Source organism: Crassostrea angulata, chromosome 5 (genome assembly GCF_025612915.1).
Source record: "Crassostrea angulata isolate pt1a10 chromosome 5, ASM2561291v2, whole genome shotgun sequence".
Taxonomy (NCBI): Eukaryota; Metazoa; Mollusca; class Bivalvia; order Ostreida; family Ostreidae; genus Magallana; species Magallana angulata.
The window spans coordinates 31,732,336-31,757,377 of record NC_069115.1 but is presented as its reverse complement, the minus strand read 5'-3'; the positions used below and the strand labels follow the sequence as shown (position 1 = coordinate 31,757,377).

Below are 25,042 nucleotides of genomic sequence, written 5' to 3'. Positions count from 1 at the left end.
AAATGTCTAATTGTTCTTTAATTACAGGAAATGCATCTTGACTGCGTCCTCAGTGATCCCGTTGCACCCCAAAATTTTTTAAAACGCCTAGGTGCTTATACACGCAGAAGGGTATCCTACAGCGTAGCAACAGCACAGCAATATCTTCATTTGTTGTGTTTGGCTTGCAAAAATGCCATGCGACGGCGCGCACTTTGAGCATGCACAAGTACGAGCCTTGGCTCTGCGTTCTGATAAACATGCGATTGAAACAAAGTGGGGTCGCTGTGACAGCGTCGTAAGGTCTCCAACAGAACCACTATAGCTCCGCTGGCGCTCTCAAGTAACGCACTTAATTGGAGCCTAGATGCAGTACTTAGTCAATTGCGCTTGCACAGAGACCTCTTTGTTGATGTGATTGCCGGGTCCCAAGCGCGCTCTTACTGGCGTACGCATCCGCAGCGTCTGAACCCGGTGTTTATCATTCCCCTAAAGAGCTGTTGCTGCGATTATCGGCATTTATAACGCACCTCTTCGGTATTTCTAGTGCGATGTCAGCCAGACCACACATCTTGAACAATAGTTGTTGTACTATAGCAAGCAAACCTGATGTGGATAACCATGTATAAAGCAACATCTGGGATTATATCAGGACCAAATCGATCATGTAATTCGTGGAATGTTTTTTATTACTATCCATTCATGTTTTCTAGCAGCTAATAACGGTTATTTTTTTTAAACACTTTTTTTTTTGTCTTGTCACATATTATTTCAAAAGTGATGTTTCAATAACCTTAACCTCATGTCATTAAACAAAGAAAATTTTCCAAATTATTTACTTGTTATAAAGTTCAAATTTCTTGTTGTTTCGCGTTCAAATTGAAATGTACATTCCCATAAGTATTAGTATAAGTATATCTTAGTCTTGTGTACGCAGTCAGTGCACTGGACCCGCCGTGATCGCAAAGTAAAAACTCTTAGTACGTCATGGACGCTTTGCAGATACTCGGCGAGAGTCAATCGCCAAGTAGAACTCGCCGCCTGGGCATTTTCTCCCTGTCATACTTCGGCGATACCAGCGATTTTACAACGCCGTGACCACTATATGGGAACGCAACTTGATGTGAAAGGGCCTTAGAGAAGCATAATTTAAAAAAACAAACGTTTCGAAACAAATTTTTCATTAAAACATATAATCAGCGATCAAGATAAGAGATGTGTTATATAGAATATAAAGAAAATATACTTAGTGTTTGTCAGCAATAGAAAACATAATATATAAATCTATTGTTGCACGTTTCATTTGATCATAGAATATTTTTCTCACTATGAACACATAGTAAACCTGGCATATCGTAGTCACCTATTATGTTTATGAAAATACATTTTTATTGGAAAGAATAAAAGCTGACGACACTTATACAACCGTTTTATTGCAGGCTCGAGATTTTATCGGACAGATGATAATTCACTTTGTCTGGCTGATTTACAGTGTTTCACTTTTTTGTGTCTCACTCACAACATGTGTTGCATGCATTACCGCCATACAAGGAGTGAACATTCCAGAATCACTGATTATCTCGCATCGCAAAAGAAAAAGTAAAGAAAAACAATAATCGATAAGAAATTATAATACATAAAAATCCCAATCACGGCTGAAATTCATAAGATATACATATTCATGACCCCTCAAACGTGTCTCTTCTTAAAGCAACTACAATGACTTCAAAATTTACTAACGGAAAAAGATTCTTGATTTGGGTTTTATTTTATAGTTTTTGTCTAACATTTTTAACACATTATATTTTAAAATTCAAAGTGTATCATGGGATAAATAATACAGCCTTTCTTGAAACCAATTATAAAAATCGGACGAATCCGGATTCAAAGAACAGAGAAACGGAACATGATTTAGAGATGCAATTTAGATACAAACTATTTAACATTGGGCCACAGTTTGCTGTATCGTTTTCACCTTTGTACAAAGACTCACAAGCAGTGAATGGTTCACTTGAAGGATTCTTTGGTCCTTCAAGACGTGTCTCAAACGTGGATTGTAGCCTACTGTTTGAAAACAATATAAAGGAAATCAAAAACGTACGACGTAAAATGAACACCAAAATACCCTCACTGCCAGTGTGTCAGCAAACAAAAGACTGTGGACATTTTATTTCGTCAAGAGGATATATAACAGATTCTTTATCAGACGAGGAGAAACATTTCCCAATTGCCTACAGCATTCTTGTTTACAAAAGTCCAGAACAATTTGAGTTTCTTTTGAGAGCCATTTACCGACCACAAAATGTTTACTGTGTTCACGTGGACAAGAAAACACATCCTAACGTCTTCAATGGATTTAAATGCATCACACGTTGCTTTCCAAACGTTTTCTTAACGTCGAAAAGATATTCAGTGAACTGGGGGAAAATAGGTGTTTTATTACCAGAGATTGAATGCATGAGAAATCTTTTATCATTTTCAACTTGGAAATATTTTATCAATCTCACTGGACAGGAATTTCCACTTCGTACAAATTATGAGTTGGTGAAAATTTTAAAAATTTATAATGGTTCAAATGACGCAGAGGGGACGATCAAGAGGTATGCATTTTATGGCATTAAAAATATTAAAATGTTTTTCAACATTTGTATCATCAGCTATATACATGTACATGTACATATACAAACTGTCTTTTTGATGCTTCTATTATGGCAGGATTATTTTACCCTTAAGATGAGTTCAGAAAAGTAATTCCAGCAGGAGTAACCTCCAGCTGACGGCCATATTTTGGGTCAAACTGCCATGATTCCTTTATTATTCAACCAATATCAACTTGCACTACCGGGTATTTTAACGCAGATAGAATTTTTTGAATGATGTATTTACGTTGCTTAGAGCTTTTTTTACTTTGTATTTGTAGTGCTGTTTGAATTTTTTTCACTGTACATTTTTAACATACCTAAAATTGGTAGTCAAAGTGAAAAATTCACATCTTTGACAAACAAAGATAGCAGCCAAGGGAAATAACTTTCATGGAATGAGAACCATAACAGCTCTTCTTATTCAAATTTAGTAAAATAAATAATTTCTTTATTCTATTTTTTTTTTGCATATACAAATACACTGGTAAAAAATTGCAGTCTTCTGATTTATATCAATATTTAGTATTTCAATTTTTTTTTTAGTACTGACATGGCCGTGTTAAGACTTTTGTCACTTATATCTGTACTTAAATGTATGAATATAAAACTTTCGCATAAAGTTTCTTAATGCGTTTCGATGAAATAAATTAATGCTGTTTTACAGATTTCTAATAATCCTTTTTATATTCAATTAGAGCAAACAAATATAGATGGAATATAAGAGAGCAACCTCCTCATGATATACATCCCGTAAAAGGATCGGTTCACGTGACTTTAAACAGAAAATTTGTGGAATACGTCATCAATAACGATGTAGCTGCTGATTTTCTCAGATGGGTAAAGAAAACAGAGGTCCCAGACGAAACATACTTTGCCACCTTGATTCATAATCCCAAGCTCGGCATTCCGGGGAGTTTCAAGGGTAAGTATTAAAAGATATTTATATGGTACCATATTCTTGATGTGCAATTTAATACATGTATCAGAACACATTGCAATGTAAAGCAGCTTTTATCTCCACAAACAACAAAATCATTTAAATAACTATTTTGAGTTGATACATTTTATAATCTGAAAGTTAACGGCCGACAAATTCATACCTGTTATATATTTTGATTTTTTAAAATTCTTAATCGGGTATGGTCACAATACTGGTCAAATTTTATTTTCTATTTTTCTTTGGTTACAATGCTTCAGTATTGCATTGCTAATAATCAACCAAAAATTGACTGTCACTCGTAGAGTTGCTAGCAAGACTTAAATCTTACCATTCTTGGTTGTGTAAATAAGGCTCGTGCCATGTTTTTAAATGCATTGGTTCAATATACCGGTAAAAATTCTTTTTCAAGCTGGTGTTTTTATCTGTTTATTTGTTTTAAATATACATAAACAGTTCAGCATGTTTGTCACGTTCATTCTATGTCATAACCTAAATATTTACTTTTCAAAATATAAATGTAATCCCAAAAATAACCTGAGCTTTTCCTAGATAACAAAGAATTATAAGTTCTGTATCTCACGTATAACTGGTATTCTTAAGTCTAGATGTTGTGAGTTACCTTAATTAAATACAAAATGTATACTTGAGTTTAATTCATTTTTTTGTGTTTTTTAAGGTGACTTAGAGACAGATTTTGGTGTACGAAAACCTTTTCTATCTCGCTTTAAGAACTGGAGGGATACGGCAAATTCACTCCAATGTCACGGTAAATTTGTTCGATCGATATGTATATTTGGAGTCGGAGATCTTCCTCTTCTTGCTCGTCGACCTGAGTTCTTTGCCAATAAATTTCACCACAATTACCAAAGTCAAGCCTTACTTTGTATGGACGAACTAATTTATAACAGGACACGGGAGGAATATTACCAGCGACTGAACTTTGATACGGAATATTATGAAAAAATAGCACACATTAAGAACATTGTAGAGAAATAATACATGTAGTTGAATTGTACCAATAAAAATGTTCTAGAAGAGAAATGGATGTTCATTTTATCATGTTCTTATGAATAAAAGAATGTAAATCGTTTTCATATTTCGTTTTATTCTATATAATTTGTATGAAAACACAGAAAAAATATGAAAATTCCCCAACGATGGTAAAGAAAAATGTAGGAGAATAAGTTAATTTATAAAGGTCGTTGATGATCCTCTTCTTGATTTAACGATAAGAATATTTCCACAATACAAACAAGTTGTAGAATCACACGACAATATAAATGATTGGTATATGTACATTTTATATTTCAGGGCTATAGCTACAGTATAATAACATTAGCATAACATCTTGAAGGAAATCAAAGTTAAAACAGAGCTTAAAACAATGCTCAATATTATTGCTTACGTTTCACTTTTTTTAGTTCAATAACCATATATCTGAAAACAATTATCATCATCATGATCTAAAGATGCAGTCTATAAGCACCGAATTTTATCATAAAATCAAGAGTCGTTAAGTATTATCTATTGATTATTATTTGAAGCACTTGAGAAAAAAAGGTCGCAGAATATTTTGCTAAAAAGGAGGATAAAAGATTAGATATAATCTAGTGAAAAATTTCTGAGAGATAAAAAGCAACACATTGAGTTTCATTAATGATGTCCGATAAATCAGCAGATGTTTAAAAGAGAATAACAAAACTTAAATAGAGTCAATTGCTTTCTATTGTTTGAACAAAACCACATGAAAATTCAGATAAAATGATTTTTATAACTAGGAATTTTAAAAAAGTGCATATTTATTCTTGTTGAAACTAAACTGTTTATCCGATTTCGGAATTTGGTGAACAAGTAAACTGAAAATCGTTAATATGAACAAACATATCATTTTTTACATATACGCAAATTTATTTTCTTTCCGTAATTAAAACCTTCCATAAGACGGTTGGAGCATTGGATTTCAATGTCAGTCAGTTTGGTTTAGGCAGAAAGTGAGGGGAGGGAAAAGCAAATTTACCAGAAATATTATGGCAATCGAAACAAAAGGATAAACAACAAACAGTTTACTCGTTATTTGCCAATGACAGTATACTACTAATTAAACGCGGAATTAATATCCGCGTAAAATCGAGAGAAGCATTCTTCGCGGATTTTAAAAACTCACCATTATTTTCTGAGAGTTGAAAAATATAAGAAATAAGAAGAAAAGTTCCACGTTCGCGATTTTATATTGTCGCGATTTGATACAAACCAGCGGGCTCGCAAAATTAAGTACTCGCGTAATATAAGGAATTTACAGTATCAGTCATATAAGCAAGAAAAGGATTTTATAAGAGTGCATTTATTAAAGACTTTATGTAAGTACATGCAAAATTAAACAGAAACAATTAATTAGTAAATCAAACTTTGATTTACTAATTAATTGTTAAACAATGTTTTCGATAGGCAGAATATATTAACAATCAACACAAATTATTGCTCAGTGAATTGACAACCCATCCTACTTGCCAGATTAATTAATATGGAACGCAAAGTTATATAAATTTTGAGGTTTCTGTTTAAATCGACAAAAAAGACGAGTACTCTACCCCGAGACGAATTAAACATGTGGATAAGAAGTATCCTTGATTTAACAAAAAGTTATTCTAATGTACGATGGAAAGAAATGTTGAGTTAGCTCTTGGAAAATTACCACAATATCTGTTGAGTCTTATATATAAATGTAAGTGAAAGGAAATCCAACTTTGTTTTAACTTCCTGTATTAATGTGTTACTTAAACTTCTATACAAATGTCAAAGCTCATTTACATATGAGTATATTATACACATGAAGCTTTTAAAGGTATTAAATGCAAAATATGTCAGTTCTAAAAAAGGAATTAAACCTAGCATGATTTAGCGGATTGTACTTCCTACACTTATTTATTCTGCTAAAAAAATCAATATTTATATTTCATACACTTATGTCTGCCTTAAATTGTAAACACTGATCAAAAAGTCTTGTTTAGATCTGTTATGTTAGAGAATCGTTATTATATCCTTTTCAGTTTTTCATTTATTTACTTTAATATGTAGTACTGGGTTTTGATCATGTCACATCATATAATAATCGTTTGATTTATATAAATTATTGTAAACCATTGTGATAAATAGATATCAATTAGCAATCGTGCATTTTTATTATGAAACAAAATAAGTTGAACATATTTCCTTGACTAGAATTGTACAAAAATATAATAAATTAAAGTACTTAAATTATACTTCATTATCTTGTTCATCAACTAAAGGAAATTAACAATTTTGAGATAGTGACAGTAAATAAATCAAGGAAGAATTTAAAATTATGACATTTTTTTAATAGAATCAGGATTTTGAAGTAATGGGGGAGATCAAGTACATAAAAAAATAAAAATAAAAATGAATTTTTTTTCAGTTAAAGGTAATCTTACTTAAATGCCTACAAGATAAATACAAAATATATCCTACATAGGAATATGAGAAATGTGGTGACAAATATTTAACATACTAAAAATATTCATATATATATATGTAGTGGCTGACCGTCACTTAAATCAACCGTGAAGCAACCACAAACAACAAGTCAATGATCATAAATAACTGAAGCATATTTCATTTGCTTCGTGATCTACTAATTTATATCCCAACAACTGAATGTGTCCGTCGTTATTACGTCGTACGACCTTTTTTTAGTGTATTCTATACTGATTCTCTGACGTAAAAGTCAAATTACTATATTATACGTGATAACCGGTGAGACCAGTGGGTCATGTTTCTTATATTGCAAGAAATTAATTTCAGATTAGTTTTCGCAAACTATAATTGCAATTCAAAAATTTACATAAAAACCTGTACATTCACAGCTTTACATATATATAAAATATTTATTAGGGCCCCGCAAGGATTTGCGGGTGCCCTATAGTAATCACTCTGTCCGTCCGTCCTTCTGTCCGTCCGTCTGTCACTCTTCCGTCCACAAATTTTCTGTTTTTTTCGAATAACTTTTTTTATGGTTGCCCAGTCAAGTTCAAATTTGGTATGGTAGTTCAGTAGGCAGAAATACATATTATGATGCTAAGTTTGGTTCTCTATGTCTTCTGGTTTGGAGCTGGGGTGGTGGGGTAGATTCCTTAACTATGCATAAGAATGAATGGGCAAAGAGAGATAACTGCGGAGAATGTTTACATTGTATACTAGAAAGGCTGTGCAATATTTGTCCTTTGGGATTAATTAACCTTCCACAGGAAGAAAATCCTAAGCTTTATCTTTATCTGTCACATTGAGATTAATTACTGCACTGCCTGTGTCTGCAAATGAACTTTGTTTGGAAGTTAAGGTCAATTTTGAATGATGTGTAGTTGTGTATTGTGTATATTCTTTGAAATATGGATTTAAAATATAATATTCATACTTTATTTTGGTTAAAATACCGTACACAATGATTTATGATAATTTTATTGAATTCTAAAATGAAGATATATATTAAGATATCCTTTTTCACTATTTTATTTTTTAATTATAAATTATTTTTTTTCTGCCTAGCTTAATGCTGTTAATTTTAACAGGTAATCAGATGATAACCCCATTCTGTCATTTCTGAAAAAAAAAAAAAACAAATCTTATTGTAAATTTAGAAGAAAAGGGTGAGAGAGCAGAACAATTAACCCCCTGGGATTAATTATCTTGCCTGTTGCAGATATGAAGATTAATGAACACCTTTGTCTGCAACTGATGTTTGTTTTGAAGTTGAGGTCAACTCTGGGTGATACAATGTATTTGTATTCACTGAAGGCTTGCATTTTATAAAACACCTGTTTAAATCTTTTTTAAATACACATTTCATTTAGTTTTTTTTATAAGACACGAGGTTATCTCTGTTTTATGCAGATACAAGGTTACTATTTAGAGTTTTTGGACATTCAGGAATTATCTTGAAATTTTAAAAATACAGTTGTTACTTATTATTTTCATATATATTTTTTTTTAATGTAATCAAATTAAACTCTCATTCCATGAGCTGCACCCTTATATTTTTACCCCTCAGTTTAACACTTTAATTGTTGGATGAAAATCATATCCAACTACAAATCATGAGATCCTATGAAATTGCAGTTCTTTACATCTTATGCCGGGCATTTATTTTTCATCATTGTTAATATAAAGAGGATGGAATTCAAAGTTTTTTTCACTTCTGTATATTAATTGTCATAGCGGGGCCCTTCCTGACTGGTCAGTTTTCTAGTTTAATATTAATTAGTTTACACACAATTTTTTAAGTTTAAGATACGACGAAAGCAAATGATCCAGTGTATACTCATTTTTAAAATCTACAAAAATGCGAGTTTATTAATAGCATATATTATAGGACTTTGTTCTTCCTGAAATCTTTTGAAAGAAGTGTCCATCTCGCTTCAATTCAATCTATTTACCTCTCTCCCTATGCGCCGCTGCTATCATCTAGTGGTCTTCAGTCAGATGACTTCTTCACAGTTGAAGAGTCTATGAAGAATCAGAATGCTGTTTGATTCACTTTCACGGCTGATACCCGGTTTTGGGAGTTCTCTTAAGACTGCGCTATTGCCTTTAACCAAAATATTAGGTTGGTTTTCTTTGGATTTTTAAATTCAAAATTTTTAGATGTTATGATCAATCAACACATTGACATATTTTCGTGAAAGCTTCATATTTAGACACAGAAGTAGGTCTTTTAATCATAAGGTTTTGTATTATTTTTTTGTTTTTTAGATTTTTTTTAAAAATTCGGTTCAGTTACTTGTATGTTTTAATCTTGTATTTTTTTAATGAGCTTAAAACGAATATGAACATAATTTATAATGTGTATTAATATCATCAACATCTGAGGATGTTAATAATCTGATAACACAAAGAAACTTAATGTATGCGCGATCTTAAAGGTGTATATATCTTTGTTAATAAGATAGTTAGCCTGAAATTGACCAAACACTCCATATAATAACTCAGACTGAAATTTTATATCTCAGTGAAATAGGAATTTGTCTTTCAGACACATCTCGGAAACAATAAATCAAGGCCTCATTACTATTTGGTTTTTTTTTAGTTACTCGTGTGTTTCAACTTTACAAACCTAGGGTATAGTTGTACATGTTCCATGGAAGAGTTGATTTAATGTTTATTGAAATTATATAAATGTGAAACAGAGAAAAAACAAAGTGAAGGCTCGAGTATTGTTTAATAAATGGCTGGTTTTGGATGGTCAATCGTCAACTAAATAACATCTACTGGGGATATAATATTCAACGATTAAAGTCCCTAAATTCAGATGTATTGAGCTGAAAAGTTGTTTAACTCTTAAAAACGGATTTGAATTATATCTAGCTGGATTATGAACATCCTTATTTTTAATTGATTTAAAATTTGGCTATCATTACAGATCTTATTTTCAGTTATTAACGGAAGATCGTCGTATAAGCCAGATATGATACGCAATTATAACAAGTGATCTGAATCAATTCAACTTTTAGCTGTACAAAATGAGTTTCGTGTTGATAGTTTTCCCTCTAATCTGGACACCAGTTTTATCATTATGTGGAAGGTATGGTATGACTACAAAATACTACTGTTTTGTTTTATTATTTACTATTTATAAACATTTATCTTAACTTTTTACAAATATAAAGGATACTTATTTACTTAAAAGCTATGTTGGACCCGTATGCTGTGCAGGGACATATTGGAATGATGAAACATCAAGTTGTGAAAGTAATTACAATAGTTAATAATAATCTATTTAGAACTTCACACGTACTGTATATTTCTCTATTCACAGTGTATATTGGACTATCATGTCGATATTCTTTACGTAGAATGCCCGTTAGGGTACCAAGACATTAACTGTTCCAGAGTATGCACATATCCGACTTTTGGGAAAAGGTGTCAGGACTTATGCGACTGCAAGCCTAGCGAATGTGACTTTAGATTTGGATGTAAAATATTTCACGGTATATTTATAGCATTCTTTGTCATCATTGCTGAAAGCCATTTTTTGCTCAGTTAAATAAGAACTCTAAACTGTTTCATTCATGTATCACAAAACGCTTGCATTTTTCAAATTTACTTGCATGCAAATATGAATATTACTGCAAAAATATGTATTATATTTTATTCTTATCATTGATGATTACTTTTTAGACATTTCCCTCAATAAAACGTTTACTTCAACATCCCAGATTTTAACAACGTCAAAGACAACAGAAACATCTTCTGGGGATGCTATTTTCATCCAAGGGTTTTCGAATTCTATATTTTATATAATAGTTGCGTTTGTCGTTCTATTTGGATTTTTTGTGGTAATATATTTCTATAAACATTGTGTGAAGAGGACTGAGGTGTCTCACAGTAAAAAAGAGGAAAACTGTTCAAATCAAGTTGCCGAGTATGAATCTTTATTTCGGGAAAGCCACCAACAACCTCCGATAGAAAATGCTACTGATCCGATGTACCTGGAACCGGTAACGAATGTCCATTATGAAGAAATCAAAAACGTTAATGAAACGGACGATCAAATGATTGCTGGTGTTTTAACGGTCAATGAAAGAATCTAGTTTTACAGTGAGAAAAATAACTCACATGTTCAAGATATCTATTCCTTTGTAACAATGGTTATATACCAATAAACTCATCATTGCACATCTCAAAATATTGAATCGACAGTTTTTTTATACACTGTATCTTTCTCATTAATGTAATTAAGATATAGGAAAAAAACCCCGAAAATATGTGCTTCTTCTATTGGAACCGTGTCATTTACCAACATTTTGACACAAGCAAATCACTCTGGTATGAAGATTGTTTTTTTTTGAGCGGTCAACAAGGAAAAAGGGGTGGAACTTAAAACTCCAGTATAAGACCTTAACGCTTGACTTCTTTGGATGATGATCAAATTTAAACAACTTTTTCCAATGTCATCAAAACGTCAGAATTTTTTGCACCTCGACGTTTCACAAATTTTAAATTTGTTATCCGCATTTGAAATGCATCTAAAGTATTTCTGCATGTACTTTTAATGCGTGGCTGTACAGCACAAATATTCATCATATTGTTTCACCACATGGAACTTTAAATTCAATTCCTTCTAGAATCACATTTGGTGCCATAATTAAATCCAAAACAAGTACTTTGTAAAAATATCTAGCGGCGTATTTCACTTCAATATACGTGTAGTAGAATTAACATTTCAACAGCCTGCTGTATAAACCACCATAATAATATTAGTATGACATTGTAGGTCACGTCTTCACTGAAACATCATTCCTCCTTTAAACTCAAAACATACATCTCAAAATGGTGCACTTGATATAGCTTAAGTGGGTGAACGCCAATGTCTACGTTGTAAACATGCTGTATATCAAATGCATTTAACTGATGGAGTATAGACAAATGAACTATAAATAAAGCGGACAATAATGCCCTTAAAGCAGCGGATCTTATGTTCAGCGATGATCCGTGGTTTTTTAAAAGAAATACGGAATGCTTGCTGAAGTTTATGAAATTTTTGTTTTCATGTTATTATGAAATCTCCCCTCGCGCCGAAGCAGTGCGTCATTGATAAACTATTCCTAACTAATTCTGAAATTTATAGAAATACACTGGAAAACATATTAATATGTCTAGCTTAAGGAATGAAAAAAAGGATACTAAAAATAACTTATTATAACATTTATCGCCTTCATTAAAAGAAAACTGGGAAGTGAATTTTTCTTCGTTACAGTTTTAAAAATACATTTACGTTAAGTTATTGGTTGATAAATTAAAAATTGACAATAAATTGTTTTACACTGAAGAACACGCCAACGAAACCCCCGGGGCCCAAGGAGATTCAAACTCCGACTGCAGTGTGGGACTACAATCAGTGCGGTGATGGAGGATGACCTGCGGCTAAGTGGTTCCAAAATGGATCCACCCCCACCAAATAGGAGAATGCAGGTGAGCAGATGAAGATATCAAATCCCTCGCATAAAACACATGCGGACTAAATAAGAGACTACAATACCAGGAATATACTGACTTTCTCTCAGGTTTTGATATCATGTGTCTTGTGGAATTCGAAACAAAGACTGATAGGACGTCATACAAGTCTTGGGTTAATTTTGCCTTTCCAAAGAACAGAACAAACTATCCACAATTCGTTCAGGTGCATTGGACTTAAGACAGTCGAGAGTTGGGCTATGCGCGTAACTTATTTGTTTACGCTCTTTTGATAAATACGTATTTTCATCACCCACTCTAAACCTCTTTTTCAAGCTTCTCGGATACAACCTATTAAGGATCGTCCAACGAAGTAAACATTATCTCCAAGGTAAAGGGAAAACGCTTATACATGTACATACAAACCATGAAAGACAAATTGAAAACAGTTACTTCAAGTGTGATTGTGTTAATTGACTGAATTGTGTAAAGTAAGTTTGAGTTCCGCCGTGGTGATTCCCGGACGTCGCTTAACTCTTGACAGTTTGGAGTAACAAAACTAGTGTGAACAGTACGAGTATATATTGTAAGAAAGCGAGAATATTTTCATTGCTTCTGTTTTTAATTTGGACATTCAAGGAAATACAATGTTTCAACATTATTTTTGTGTTCCTTTAATATTACGCTAAAGTCAGGTTGTGAGAATTGGCTGAGAATTTTTAAGAATTGGCCCGGAGTATTGCATTTCCTATGTAATACCTAGATCCCAGTACCTCAGGTCTATCATTGTATAAGCAGTAAATTCCCCAAATGTCGCGCACCATATCCGGCATAGCCTGCTACCTTTGCGGAAAGTAATTCTACAAAGGATGCAAGACCAAGTGTAAAGCAATGAGTATGCGCTGTTTAACCTGCCAGAAAATCGGCCATCTTTCAACGCAGTGCAGGAATTCTTGTATCAGAACAGCGAACGTAATGGTTGTCAAACGGAAATCAACTCATAGGAAGAAAAGCGTGGCCAAAAGCAATTGGCCATGTTCATGGCTCGACATGAGATCACCATCGAATTCCTATTTTGTAAAGTTTCTGACGCAGAACTGTTTTTTTTTCTTGAAGGTCTAGATCTCAAGACCAACATTTCAGGAGCAGAAAAAGGAAACTACTGTTGCAAAGAAGATTTTAGCACTAAAGGAATAGATAATAAGGAGCAGAAAAATCATGTAATATTTGAACAAAACCTGGAAAAAGAACAAAGAAAATATGACTTGATAACAAACACAAGTTCTGACTATGAAAGAAAAGCTTAAAGACGCCAGGCCAAAAAATAAGACCCTTGAAAAGAAATTCTTAAGAAGTCGACATAATTAAACTGCGAACTGAGATTCAATCGCTCTTGTGCCGTCCGAGAACCAAGAAAGGACGAATAAACATGCTTAGATTTGCGTCCCCTTTTGTACCAATTCCTATTCGGAAAAGGAGTGGGGAGACCAACACAGAAACTCTTCTTTTCACGGAGGCATCATCTCAAACAGAGACAAAGATCAACGAACACAGAACCACCACACCCAATCATCTGTAAATAGACAATGCCATGCACGTGTAAACGTATCAAAACAGTCATACGCATCCAAGTCATACATATCGTAGAAATATCCGCGCCCCAGTCCACATACAAGTTTAGTTTACCAAAGCCCCTAAATGTTCCTACCTCAGGCATCTGACCTGGCCCCCCACTTTTTTGCTCAGCAAAAACTTTTCTTAAATTTATAGATACAAATAATTGAATTAACAATTCCCCACTTCTTTGGGACCATGTATTGAATTGAAAATAAGGAAATAAACATTGACTTCATAATCCCCCCCCCCCCCCAAGGAATAGGATTTTCAGGATTTTTGTAAAGTAATCGTTTTCCCTTATTGTTTTTGCTTGTCAAGATTTTTTGGATGAGTCCCCCCCCCCCCCACTTTAAAAAACAACGCTACGTGCCTGAACCAGGAATTATGCGCTTTTCTTAACAGTGACCTTCAACTTGCCCAAATGACCTTCGGCAAGAATCATGACACATCCTCAGGTTATGAACAATCTTTGTGAAGAGTAAGACCTTCAATGTTTTCCATAAGATGTCCAGACTGGGCACGATAGCACAGACAGAACAGACGGACAAACGGACAGACGTACATACGTATATTGTGATTCCTATATTCCTTTCAAAACTTTGTTTGCAGGATTGTAAGAATCAGAGATTAATGATAAAGAATCATTTACATGTATAATGAACATGACTTAATTTTTTTTCTCCATAATATACATATTATTCACATTAGATAGATGCCGCAACGGCGTTCCATAGTCCATAAATAACTTTTGATCAAAAACGGCATTGGAGGTACAGTGAGTTTTGAATCTCAGTTTTTAATTGTAAGTAAGAATAACTATATTTATCATTATCAAAAGAATAATATACATGATAAACTGCTTAAGACAGTGCGTTGTATAGATGATAGAATATTTCAAATCAATTATTTGTACCTTACTTTCGATTTGAATGTTTTAAATAGACACCATGTTATGAACCTATATCTACAGCGTTTTTCAACAATGCCAATGTTTTAACAATTAAGTTCACATACTCATTTCCTTTCAATTTTGAGTCAGAGACAGAATAAAAAATTCTGTCGGGTTAATGTCACAGCTTAACTCAGCTATTCTTTGAACTGATTTTATTTGGGCAGTGGTTTTGATGAAAAAAAAGTACATATTGTAATCATACCGACATTAACCAACATTGTACATGTTTTAAAAAGAATTCGAAATGCTTACTATAAAGAATATTTAGCTTCAGCTAGCTAAAAGGTTGAACAAAATTACTCATTGTCTGCTCTGTATTTCATAAAATTATGTTAAAGATTTACAAAATGTATCTCATGATGTACATTTTTATTGGTTTTGTAGGCAATGTGCTTTATTGACATTGTTTGAAAACAGATGATGCTTAAAGATTGTATTCGTCAACTTTTCTTATTGATTGTACTGTATGGGGGACTACATGTAATACCCACGGTAAGACTTTTTGCATAAAATAGTATGTTTTTGATAGAATTTTTTTTTATTAAATATCTGTAGATAATGTTGTTGTTGATGTGGGAGTTCAAAATTATTTAGGCTTTAGGATGCGAACCCTGTCAGTTTTCTGTTTTTACTGAAACGGTAGTTGACACTTGTCCTGAGACACAAGCCGAATTAATCAAAAGGAAAGCGGAGAAAAAATGCGAAATATGGGCAAAACTTCAAAATTGCACAGAGCCAGGGAAGTTTAAGTATCACTGTGCTATGAATGAGCACGAGAACAAATTGATTGAAGTTTGTGCAAAAGAACACCGTATTAACGGTAGGTTGTTTAAATTCATAGTACATTTGTAGACATCAAACTACATTACTCATTATTTATGAACTGTTATTATAATAATTTACTGGAAATAATAATCGATGAAAACTGTATACGCTCAAGAGAAAATTGATTATGAGGCCTTGCAAAAATGACATTTAACTGTTACAGTACTGGTTCATTTTACCACCTGCTTTCTACAATTAGCAGTTGTGAGAGTGTATAGTGCTTTTGCTGTAATCATTGATATAAGATAAAAATAAGGTTAAATTGAGGGTACCATTATTGAATAAGTTAAGGTATTTAATATGAAAAACAAATCTTACAAATGGTGTTGTTATAATTTTATTTGGTCGTTCGAATAGCATTCAAAGTACTGAACTTGTTTACGATCCATGCAAGTTTATTTGGGTTTTACTTTAAGTGTAAAGAAATATTACCTGTATTTTTTTTATATTTTGATTTGCTACCAAAAAATAGCTTTAGTCTAACAATACTTCTGCGTTTAACTCTAAATTCTATTGATAAGATTAAAACATCAGTCATAAAACTTTATCAATAAAATATATAAAAATATATGAGAACCAGTCATGTACAGGGCGACAATGATATAAATGTTTCTGCAATCAGGGCTTTTAAGTAAATTTTCCTCACAAAAATACGATTAAAAGGTCATAAACCATTCTTTTTTGTTATTTCAGTGGAAAAATTCAATTTTAAAACACACATTTTCGACATTCAAACTGAAGCTCATGCATGAATTATATACAGTATTTCAAATATTTTGAATCACCAATTGCAATGAAACGAAGAGTACATGTAAACTTCCAAATGTAATGTAGCTTACTCTTAACATCAAGGTTATACATGAACATTTTATGATCCAACGTCTCAAAATGGAGAATTAAATGTTTTGTGAGATTATTTATGTTGAATTGATTTGATTGAATATCATCATAGATCAGTGGGTTAAGTATCAAGTTTGTGAACTACAGATCTTAAGTTCAAATCAACGTGAGGCTGATTAAGATTTTAGAAAAATCATATTTCCTCCCTCTAATTTTTCGACAATATCATATTGTAGTATTTTTCTACAGATTTGAATCATATTTTGTATATTTTTTTTTATAGAACTGGTTATTCATATTCTCTGTAGTTGCAGTGATTTTTTAATACACTTCAAACATATCTCAATTACCTCCTCCACCAAATGATTAGGAAACTTTACTTTAAGGATGACCGGTTCTCATCCGTTCTTATCCAATTTCTAACAAAGCATTTGTATTATGACCGATGATAAATATGTTAGCGCTGATATGTATGTAATTTGATGTTTTGTCATAGTGTTTTTGTTAACAGAAGTATTTTTTTGGAGTGAAATTAAAAGCATACTAATATATTTGTACAAAAATTACTAATACTAATAAGGTCGTTGTACAGAATATAACACATTTGGAAAAACCATACAGGAACATCAGATTTTGAAGTGCAGAACATTTACACCAAAATGTCCCCCAACGTATCTGTCTTCAGAAGCCTATTTATGTAAGTTTTAACAATTCTGTTTTGATTAAGTACATGCATCTTTAACAACAGTCATTTTCTGTGTTTATTTCTGTAACCAAAGAGTTTGATGCTGTTTTTTTAACAAACTGTTGAGCAAAGACAAAATGGTGTGATATTAAACATATTTAATTTTCGTAACCTTGTTCATTGACTGGTCAAAGGTAATGATTGTTATGACATGGTGAAATTACAAAAGAAAGGATCGTGTTCTACCGAGCCTCAAGAATTTTCCAAGGCAATGAACAATTCGAACAACACCAATGAAAGAATGAACAGCGATTGTAATGAATCATTGGGGTAATTACCTATTATCTGTATTTGTTGTGTGACATTACGCATCTTTTGATATGAATAATTCATTAATCTAATAAATACAAAGTAAATGATATTAGTTATATGACTGCAATTTCAAAGAAATGTGACTGCAACATTGAAAAAGACTTAAAACTAAAAAGCTGACTTAGGCTAAGACTGTAAAATAAGTTAGAATTTTATACTGTATTCCGCATTCAAGCAAATACTAAATACATATTAATTCTTATAAATTCCTTTGTGTGTTGAAATAATTTAACCTTTGAATAAAAAAATCACATTATTTTATTCTTAATACACTTTACATTCAAAATATTTATCTAAATGTGATATATATGATTGCAGAAGGGAAGTACTTTCAAATAAATATATAGTAACCGTACTAAATGTTGAAAGTTCCAAATTTTTCTCAAATTATATGTGAGAATTTTAATTATTAGGAGATGTTAATAATTGGTGCGTGTCTCTGCGACTTCTGTATTTTTTAAATCAAATTTGTATCTTTTGCGTTCAAGGAAAGTCGGAATGAACCGTGAGCTTAATCTTTTATTTATCCGCTAATAATCTATCTATATATTTTGAGGACCTCTCTTTAAGTGAAATTTGGCCTTCTTTCCTCAACATAATAACACTCAATACCATGCTGCCTTCTTATCATCCTACTTTCTGTTGTTCTGTAAAGTGCGGCGAACTACCGTAACATTTTTGCAAATTGATATATTTTTTTTAACTTTTAAATTATTCTGCCAAACAATTAACCAAAGCAACGCAATAACGCAGGAATTATCCATCAAAAAAGCATACGGCTAGAATAACAGCAAATTCATTTTTTTACAATGAAGGTAAAATTTACATGACTAGGTTAACGTTATTTGTCTTTTTATAGATTCAATTTTTTTTTCATTTTTCTTAATATTGTTTATTCTATTTATATCTTTGGTGCAAACCATCCTCTGGTGACACATTAGTAAAATAAAAATTCTGTTTTTAACACCAGATTTGTATCTGACGATCATTTAGTAGAATTTGATCCCGTGACCTCGTGATTGTTTAAAGATAATACTTCGTAAACTCTGTACACCCTACTCACAGCTTTATCACTCTTTAGTGCTATAAGTGTGCTATTAAGAACTGGATTTTATTGTTTGATGTTGCTAAGAGTTTTTGCCATGGATAATTTGCAGGAACAGAATAATAAATAATTACAATATTCGTATATATATTTTTTATCAATATTTATCAGATGCCTAAAATTAAATGATTAAGACCCGAATCTAAAATACATTCTAACTATCTCTATCCTTAAACAAAATACAAGTATGTTTTTTTGAAATTGTATTTAAAATTGTTTTATTGTTAACAGTTTGACACATGATATGATATTCTTCAACGTTTTATTATCTATTTTAAAACAACAGTTTGAAAATATGATGAAAATATAGCACGCATTTATGTTTTACAGATGCAGATGCGATTTTAAAGTCTATGTAATTCTTAAAATTGTTGCTGGTGTTGAGTTTGTCATCATCATTTTCATGATCATAAGATCAATACAGAGAGCACTAAAACAGAGACCAAAGCAGAGTAAGCAGAACTTTTAAAAATAACTTAAAGTTTAGAATGTTCTATTTTTAAAATACGTTTTTCCAATGTCTATTATTAGTGTTAGCCTTCACTTTGCTGTGGTGTATAACAGCCCGTTAATGTTATATTTACAGATTTTTCGTTCTTCCACGATAAACATTTTAGCATGAAATTTGTAACTTACATTTTTGATATTTCCCGTAAGTTGTCTTTAAAATTTGCGAAGTAAACATTCTCCCTGTTACAGTTTTTAAAAATCGAAAATGAACAAAAACAAAACAAAGTGTTAAATATAATCTAGAAGCACGACAAAAATGGAGTACGTTTTTGAAACAGTAACACAAATACATGTACATGTAATTATAAGATAAAGAAGCTTCTTGTAACTTTTAACAAAATCATAATTATTAACTCAGGTTTCTAGAAAGTAAATATGCATATTAAGTTGCAAATTATTTACAAATATAGAGCGGACAAAACCTTATGTCAAGGAAGATTTAACCATTGATCGTATAAATTATCTTTCTGTTTTATAATTTCAAACTGTTTTTTTTCTATGTCACTAGTACTTTGAACACTGTGCCTGTTAATTATGCCAGTGCCAAAGTGGTACGTTTGCACCCGTCTGAGGAGCAAGTTCCTAAAAATTCCAATAAGTTATATGATAGACCATTGCTATAACCACTTTTGTTATAAAACAAAACCCTAAACCGTCAAGTAAGATAATTCCCTTTAAACGATGAGTTTCTACGAGAAAATCATTTTTCCAATGAAAAAAAAAACAACTTTCCTATAGGATGTTGAGAATTTCACAACAAAATAAAAAAAAACCAAATAGGAATTTAAATTCTAATAGGATTTGAAAAAAATCCAAGCATGGGATATTGAAATCTGACAAGAAATCTTCATTTCCTATTGGAAACCCCCTGTTTGAAATAAATTCCTGTATGAAATATTTATATCCTACAGGAAATATAAATCCCGTAGGATTTTTTTTAAAAATTCCATTCCTACAGGGTTTCAAAATATCATGTAAACAAATATTTTTCAATAAGAATTATTTTTCTTCAATGGTATATTATTATTTTGAAGGTAAATATCTCCCCTGCCAGCTGAGAGACACTAAAAACTAAAGTGTTATGTACTTTTTATAATCGATTGGCAATTTTCTATTTGGTATAAATGGTTTATAACATAACTGCATCTTACGCGGGAGCAAATATGCCACCTTGACACTGGAATATACATTGTTTTTGACCTTTTAACTTTGATATGTAATTTTTTAGATAGCTGATATTAATATTGAGCCAGAAATTGCTTTTAATAATCTCAGAATTGTAAGACAACATTTCATTCATCCGAACAAATGACACTATAGAAAAGAAATTAGTATAAATGCATTTCGAAGAAAATAATTATCCAAATACACTTGTAGGGAATATGCTATTGAACAATAAACAAACCAAGCTAAAATCCAGGCGCACATTTCAACGATATTCTTTCAGAACGTTGTTTTTACGTTGTGTTCCACTATCATCATACATGCACAAATCACGTACTATTTAGTAAATAATGAAATAACAGAACGGCCAACAGATACCATATGTTATTGTTCCTTCATGGATTTTACTTTTATTTTTATCATTATTTTTAGACCAGGACGAAATAATGGAAAATGATGACGATTCTACTTTGAAGTTATCAGTGGCAGAAAACTCACCTTGATTTTTACTCTTTTAAGGTAAGATTTTGTTTTTTTAAAATGCAATTTGAAAAAATATAAATATAGTTATTTTCCGTGAAAGTATTACAAAGATAAACTTCGTTCATGTAATACGTATTAGCATGTGTTTTTTACTTAGTGCCTTCGTTCATTTTTATCGGCATGAAGTGATCATGCATTGCTCATCGACTGGAAAAGTCATTTTACACTCGAGCCATTCCTTACAAGTCATGTGCAGATTGCATGAATAATATTAAACCAATCGTTTTCTTTCTTCTTCTTTTTTTAAATTACCTTGAGTTAAACATTTCAAAATGCAGCATGATGACCGTCAATCAAGAAAACAGAGAACTATTTAACATATAAAAGTATTGTTTTACACATCATAACCAGATATTTTTTAAGCTCTCCGTCAACCCCACATATGATACAAAATCAAATGGCACGCACGTACTATTAAGATACATTGTAATTATATCACAGAAACAGACTGTGCCTTTTAGAAAATCATTTAAAATTAAATTTGAGTATTAAATTTCTGCTTTCTATTTTTACTAAAACAGTTTGTTCATTAAAGTCTTCCATTAAGGTATACATTTTCCCCATTTTTTGAGTTAATAAAAAGTCTTCATGTACATATACATAAAATTACTGCAATCAATTTGTCGGTGTATTTTGATTATTTCATGATTCAATTTTGCAAATTATTTCAAAAACGATTTGAGATAGAATCTTGTGATTTTCAATGTATATAGATATTTGTTAAAAAGGATGTAATAAAAATAGTCAGTTTGGGTCGTCATTGGAGTCCATTTTAAAGGATGGAATTCAGCGTTGATTGGCGACCAGGTTTAATACCAAAAATCATACTCTCTCCAAATACTTTATTTTTCATTTTTTTCTTTCAATTTAAACAAAAGCTTCTATAACAAAAAGAATAATTCTAACATTTTTTTTTTTACAAACATTGCCCTTTTTCTTTTTATATTGAAACCGTTCTTCTTTTAAATTGGATTCCTCATAATTGTTTTAACATTCATGAATGTCATATAATAAGGTCAAAGAGGCTACACAACTCTAAAGTTTTTATGCTGAAGCAAGTTTACAAAATACACTTAGCCATTATGCAACAAATTTTTTTTAATATTTTAAGTTCTTTGGGTATTTATAGTTTTATATTGAATATACGTGAATAAAAATGGTGGGACTGTAGCAGCGCTTTGAAAAAAAAATACGCACGTTGAAAAAAATCTAAGTGCGTTAAAATTGGAACCAAGTCATTGTACTTTGAAAATAAAATAGGAGTGCGTTATGATCATGAGTGTACGCCATCATTTTCATTAATATTGATGCAAAATCGGTATGTTTCTTTGCACAAAGTCGCTAATTATATAATCAATCATTTCATTTAAAAGACACTTAAATGTACAGCCATCTAAACATAAGCTCAACACCACAAAGGGTATGCACTTTTTGCACAGGTTGTAAATAAAATGTGTAATTCCTGGTCATCATATTTGATTATAAGCTAATATTGAATTAAAGCAGTTTGAAATGTAGGATCATAGAAATAGGATGTATAAGTTGGTATGGGACACATGTCGATGTTAATGTTGATAAAAGTACATTATTTTTGAAATTCTACTCAATGTGACTCATTGCTTTCCACACAAGCTTAGTAATATCCAATGTCCAACCTAACTTCCTTTATCCAAAAAGCCACACGAACGCCACGGCAGATCGAAGAAATTGTCATTCATTAAAAATAACGACAACAAATTATAAAAGATAAACAAATCACTTAAGAGGGAACAACTCTTACACAATCCATCACTTATTCATTGATCTCCTTAATGTATTAAATTACATTCATATTCAAATAAAACATTCCAGTATCAAAATATTAACACAATAAAGAACATTTATTGAAACTTATAATTAAAAAAACCCTGGGAGAATGGCCTTTTAAATAATCAGTTTGAAAGGTCATCTTGGTGCGGCTAAAGGTACATGTAATATAGTTTAAGAATACTAAATGAAATGATAAAAACTTCATCGGCAACACTGTTTTGTTTTATGTGTGTTTTTTGCAGCTTACCACAGTTTCTTGTGTACGATCATGAATGATGATAATGATAGAAAAATTGTTTTCATGTTTGTTTAACTTTTTTGTTCATAGATTCAACAGATTATATCCTAAAGTGATCCCAGATTTACCAGTAGTGTCCTCTTTGCCTCTTTTTTTGCTACACCTTTTTATTTCATGCGTGTTTTATTGTATCAGAGAATGTATATACAATCTTTTATTGAGATGGTTTAAAGAATAATATTTCATTTTTTGTTGTATGATTTTTAAAGTAATCTGAGCGTACATGTATAATAAGTTATAATATACCAACACACGCAGTAATTTCAACAGAAATAAAATCCATAATCTTTGTTTAATCGAAATAATGAATGTGATTTAATTTATTTAATTTCATTTCTATGTTACCTAGGCTATAGCGAGTTACACATCGTAACTAAAATAACAACATGATTTTAATATATGAAATTCGATAATATACAGTTATTAACTACCGTTTAAACGAACGATCAAAATTTGATATGGTAGAATTGAATTTTTCTCCCTAGTTCAAATTTACATTTTGTGTTTTCGATGCACAGTGTGGTATACAGAAGCTTTTATACACGCGAGGGGTGATTCAAAATAAAATGTCACTAAACGTATAGAGCTACTCATTGATGCTACAAATAGAATTTGATTTTCAAAACTTACTAGATAATTTCACGAAACATGATTTGCTTTAATTATCTGTATTTAAGTAGAATAAAAGCAGTGTACATTTTTTTTCTACATATAAAATGTGTTTGAATTGACGTCTTGTTTGACTTTCGTTATTTTAGAATGAACTATACCAAAGAAAAATGGTCGATCATACTAAATGTATTGTAGCTTTGATTTGGTAGAAATCATCAAAACTTATATATCAATCAAAAATGAGAGAGAAAGTGAATACAAGGCTTAAAATTTGAATTTAATGTTTTATGAGAGCCAAACTTTTGTACATAAAGTAAATTTTCGTAAAAACATACGGTTGAAGAACGTTGTAAGGCCTAATTTCTGATTTTATGGATCTCTAAATTTGCCTTACTGCTAAAAGAGTGGAAAGGTTTATTCAGCAAGGTGGAACAAATGATTTTAGAAAAAAAAATTGTTAATAGAAAATCACGGTCAATCATTAAAAAAACCCCATCACTTCTATTATGGACATAAAATAAATTCAACAATAATATTTAACCTAAAAAGTATCTGTTGCAGAAAAGTTTTGATCTGTATAAAATGGGATCATATTTTATAGTCGCATGTAAAGAATTTTCATTCCATTATCGCGTCTGTATTTTTTTTTCTAAAACGTTTAAATCTCATCTACTAGCATTTTTTTCTTTGTTTTTTTTTTTTTTAGTTTGCCTTCAATATTAAGTTGTTCACATTTTGTATTCATTTCTTTAAAAAAAAAACCATGTAAAAAAAATCCCACACAAAAGGCTTCCCTGTGATGCATTGTATATTGTTTTTTCTACACAATTTATAGCATTTAGAGTATTGGAGGCTTTAAATCATATAATTCATATTAAACATATGTTATATCTGCTTCAACATAAGATTAAGATTTTATAATTTGAGTAATGATAATGGTTAAACAGATGTCACATATCAAATCATATTTCATCTTTTTTCTTAGCTTGATAACTAGACAAGCGGCAATGCTAGGCAATATATTAATTAATTTTATAACTTTTATTAAAGTTGATGTCCAATTACAATTCATTGTCAGAGTTAAGAAAGTTACAGTATAAGCGAAAATTATGTCACAGAGAAAGCAAATGTTTTCAAACCTATATTTGTAAATTTTGAATGCTTCAAGTGCATGTAAACGTGAAG

At 31.3% G+C, this 25,042-nt stretch overlaps 3 protein-coding genes across 3 annotated transcripts; all 3 read left to right on the top strand.

Annotated features, from left to right (window-relative positions):
* Positions 1-1,673: 1,673 nt before the first annotated feature.
* LOC128185775 (beta-1,3-galactosyl-O-glycosyl-glycoprotein beta-1,6-N-acetylglucosaminyltransferase 4-like) lies at positions 1,674-4,618 on the top strand. Its single transcript, XM_052855436.1, has 3 exons — positions 1,674-2,579; positions 3,317-3,543; positions 4,238-4,618. Exons 1-3 carry the CDS (start codon positions 1,699-1,701, stop codon positions 4,555-4,557), a joined length of 1,428 nt encoding a protein of 475 aa, XP_052711396.1. The 5' UTR covers positions 1,674-1,698; the 3' UTR covers positions 4,558-4,618.
* Positions 4,619-10,020: 5,402 nt separating this feature from the next.
* LOC128185966 (uncharacterized) lies at positions 10,021-11,831 on the top strand. Its single transcript, XM_052855685.1, has 4 exons — positions 10,021-10,153; positions 10,259-10,320; positions 10,425-10,559; positions 10,750-11,831. Exons 1-4 carry the CDS (start codon positions 10,092-10,094, stop codon positions 11,160-11,162), a joined length of 672 nt encoding a protein of 223 aa, XP_052711645.1. The 5' UTR covers positions 10,021-10,091; the 3' UTR covers positions 11,163-11,831.
* A 3,569-nt stretch (positions 11,832-15,400) lies between these two features.
* On the top strand, positions 15,401-23,728 carry LOC128182709 (uncharacterized). The gene is made up of 6 exons (XM_052851438.1): positions 15,401-15,586; positions 15,689-15,914; positions 17,340-17,456; positions 17,639-17,774; positions 19,252-19,373; positions 21,028-23,728. The coding sequence occupies exons 1-6, from the start codon at positions 15,512-15,514 to the stop codon at positions 21,096-21,098; spliced, it is 747 nt and encodes a 248-aa protein (XP_052707398.1). The 5' UTR covers positions 15,401-15,511; the 3' UTR covers positions 21,099-23,728.
* Positions 23,729-25,042: the final 1,314 nt, after the last annotated feature.

Coding starts and splice junctions, on each gene's coding strand:
- LOC128185775 (XM_052855436.1), top strand. CDS start 1,699: ATGACTTCAAAATTTACTAACGGAAAAAGATTCTTGATTTGGGTTTTA. Junction 2,580..3,316: donor GCAGAGGGGACGATCAAGAG/GTATGCATTTTA, acceptor ATATTCAATTAG/AGCAAACAAATATAGATGGA. Junction 3,544..4,237: donor CATTCCGGGGAGTTTCAAGG/GTAAGTATTAAA, acceptor GTGTTTTTTAAG/GTGACTTAGAGACAGATTTT.
- LOC128185966 (XM_052855685.1), top strand. CDS start 10,092: ATGAGTTTCGTGTTGATAGTTTTCCCTCTAATCTGGACACCAGTTTTA. Junction 10,321..10,424: donor TGAAACATCAAGTTGTGAAA/GTAATTACAATA, acceptor TTCTTTACGTAG/AATGCCCGTTAGGGTACCAA. Junction 10,560..10,749: donor TGGATGTAAAATATTTCACG/GTATATTTATAG, acceptor ATTACTTTTTAG/ACATTTCCCTCAATAAAACG.
- LOC128182709 (XM_052851438.1), top strand. CDS start 15,512: ATGATGCTTAAAGATTGTATTCGTCAACTTTTCTTATTGATTGTACTG. Junction 15,915..17,339: donor AAAAGAACACCGTATTAACG/GTAGGTTGTTTA, acceptor AATACTAATAAG/GTCGTTGTACAGAATATAAC. Junction 17,457..17,638: donor GTCTTCAGAAGCCTATTTAT/GTAAGTTTTAAC, acceptor GACTGGTCAAAG/GTAATGATTGTTATGACATG.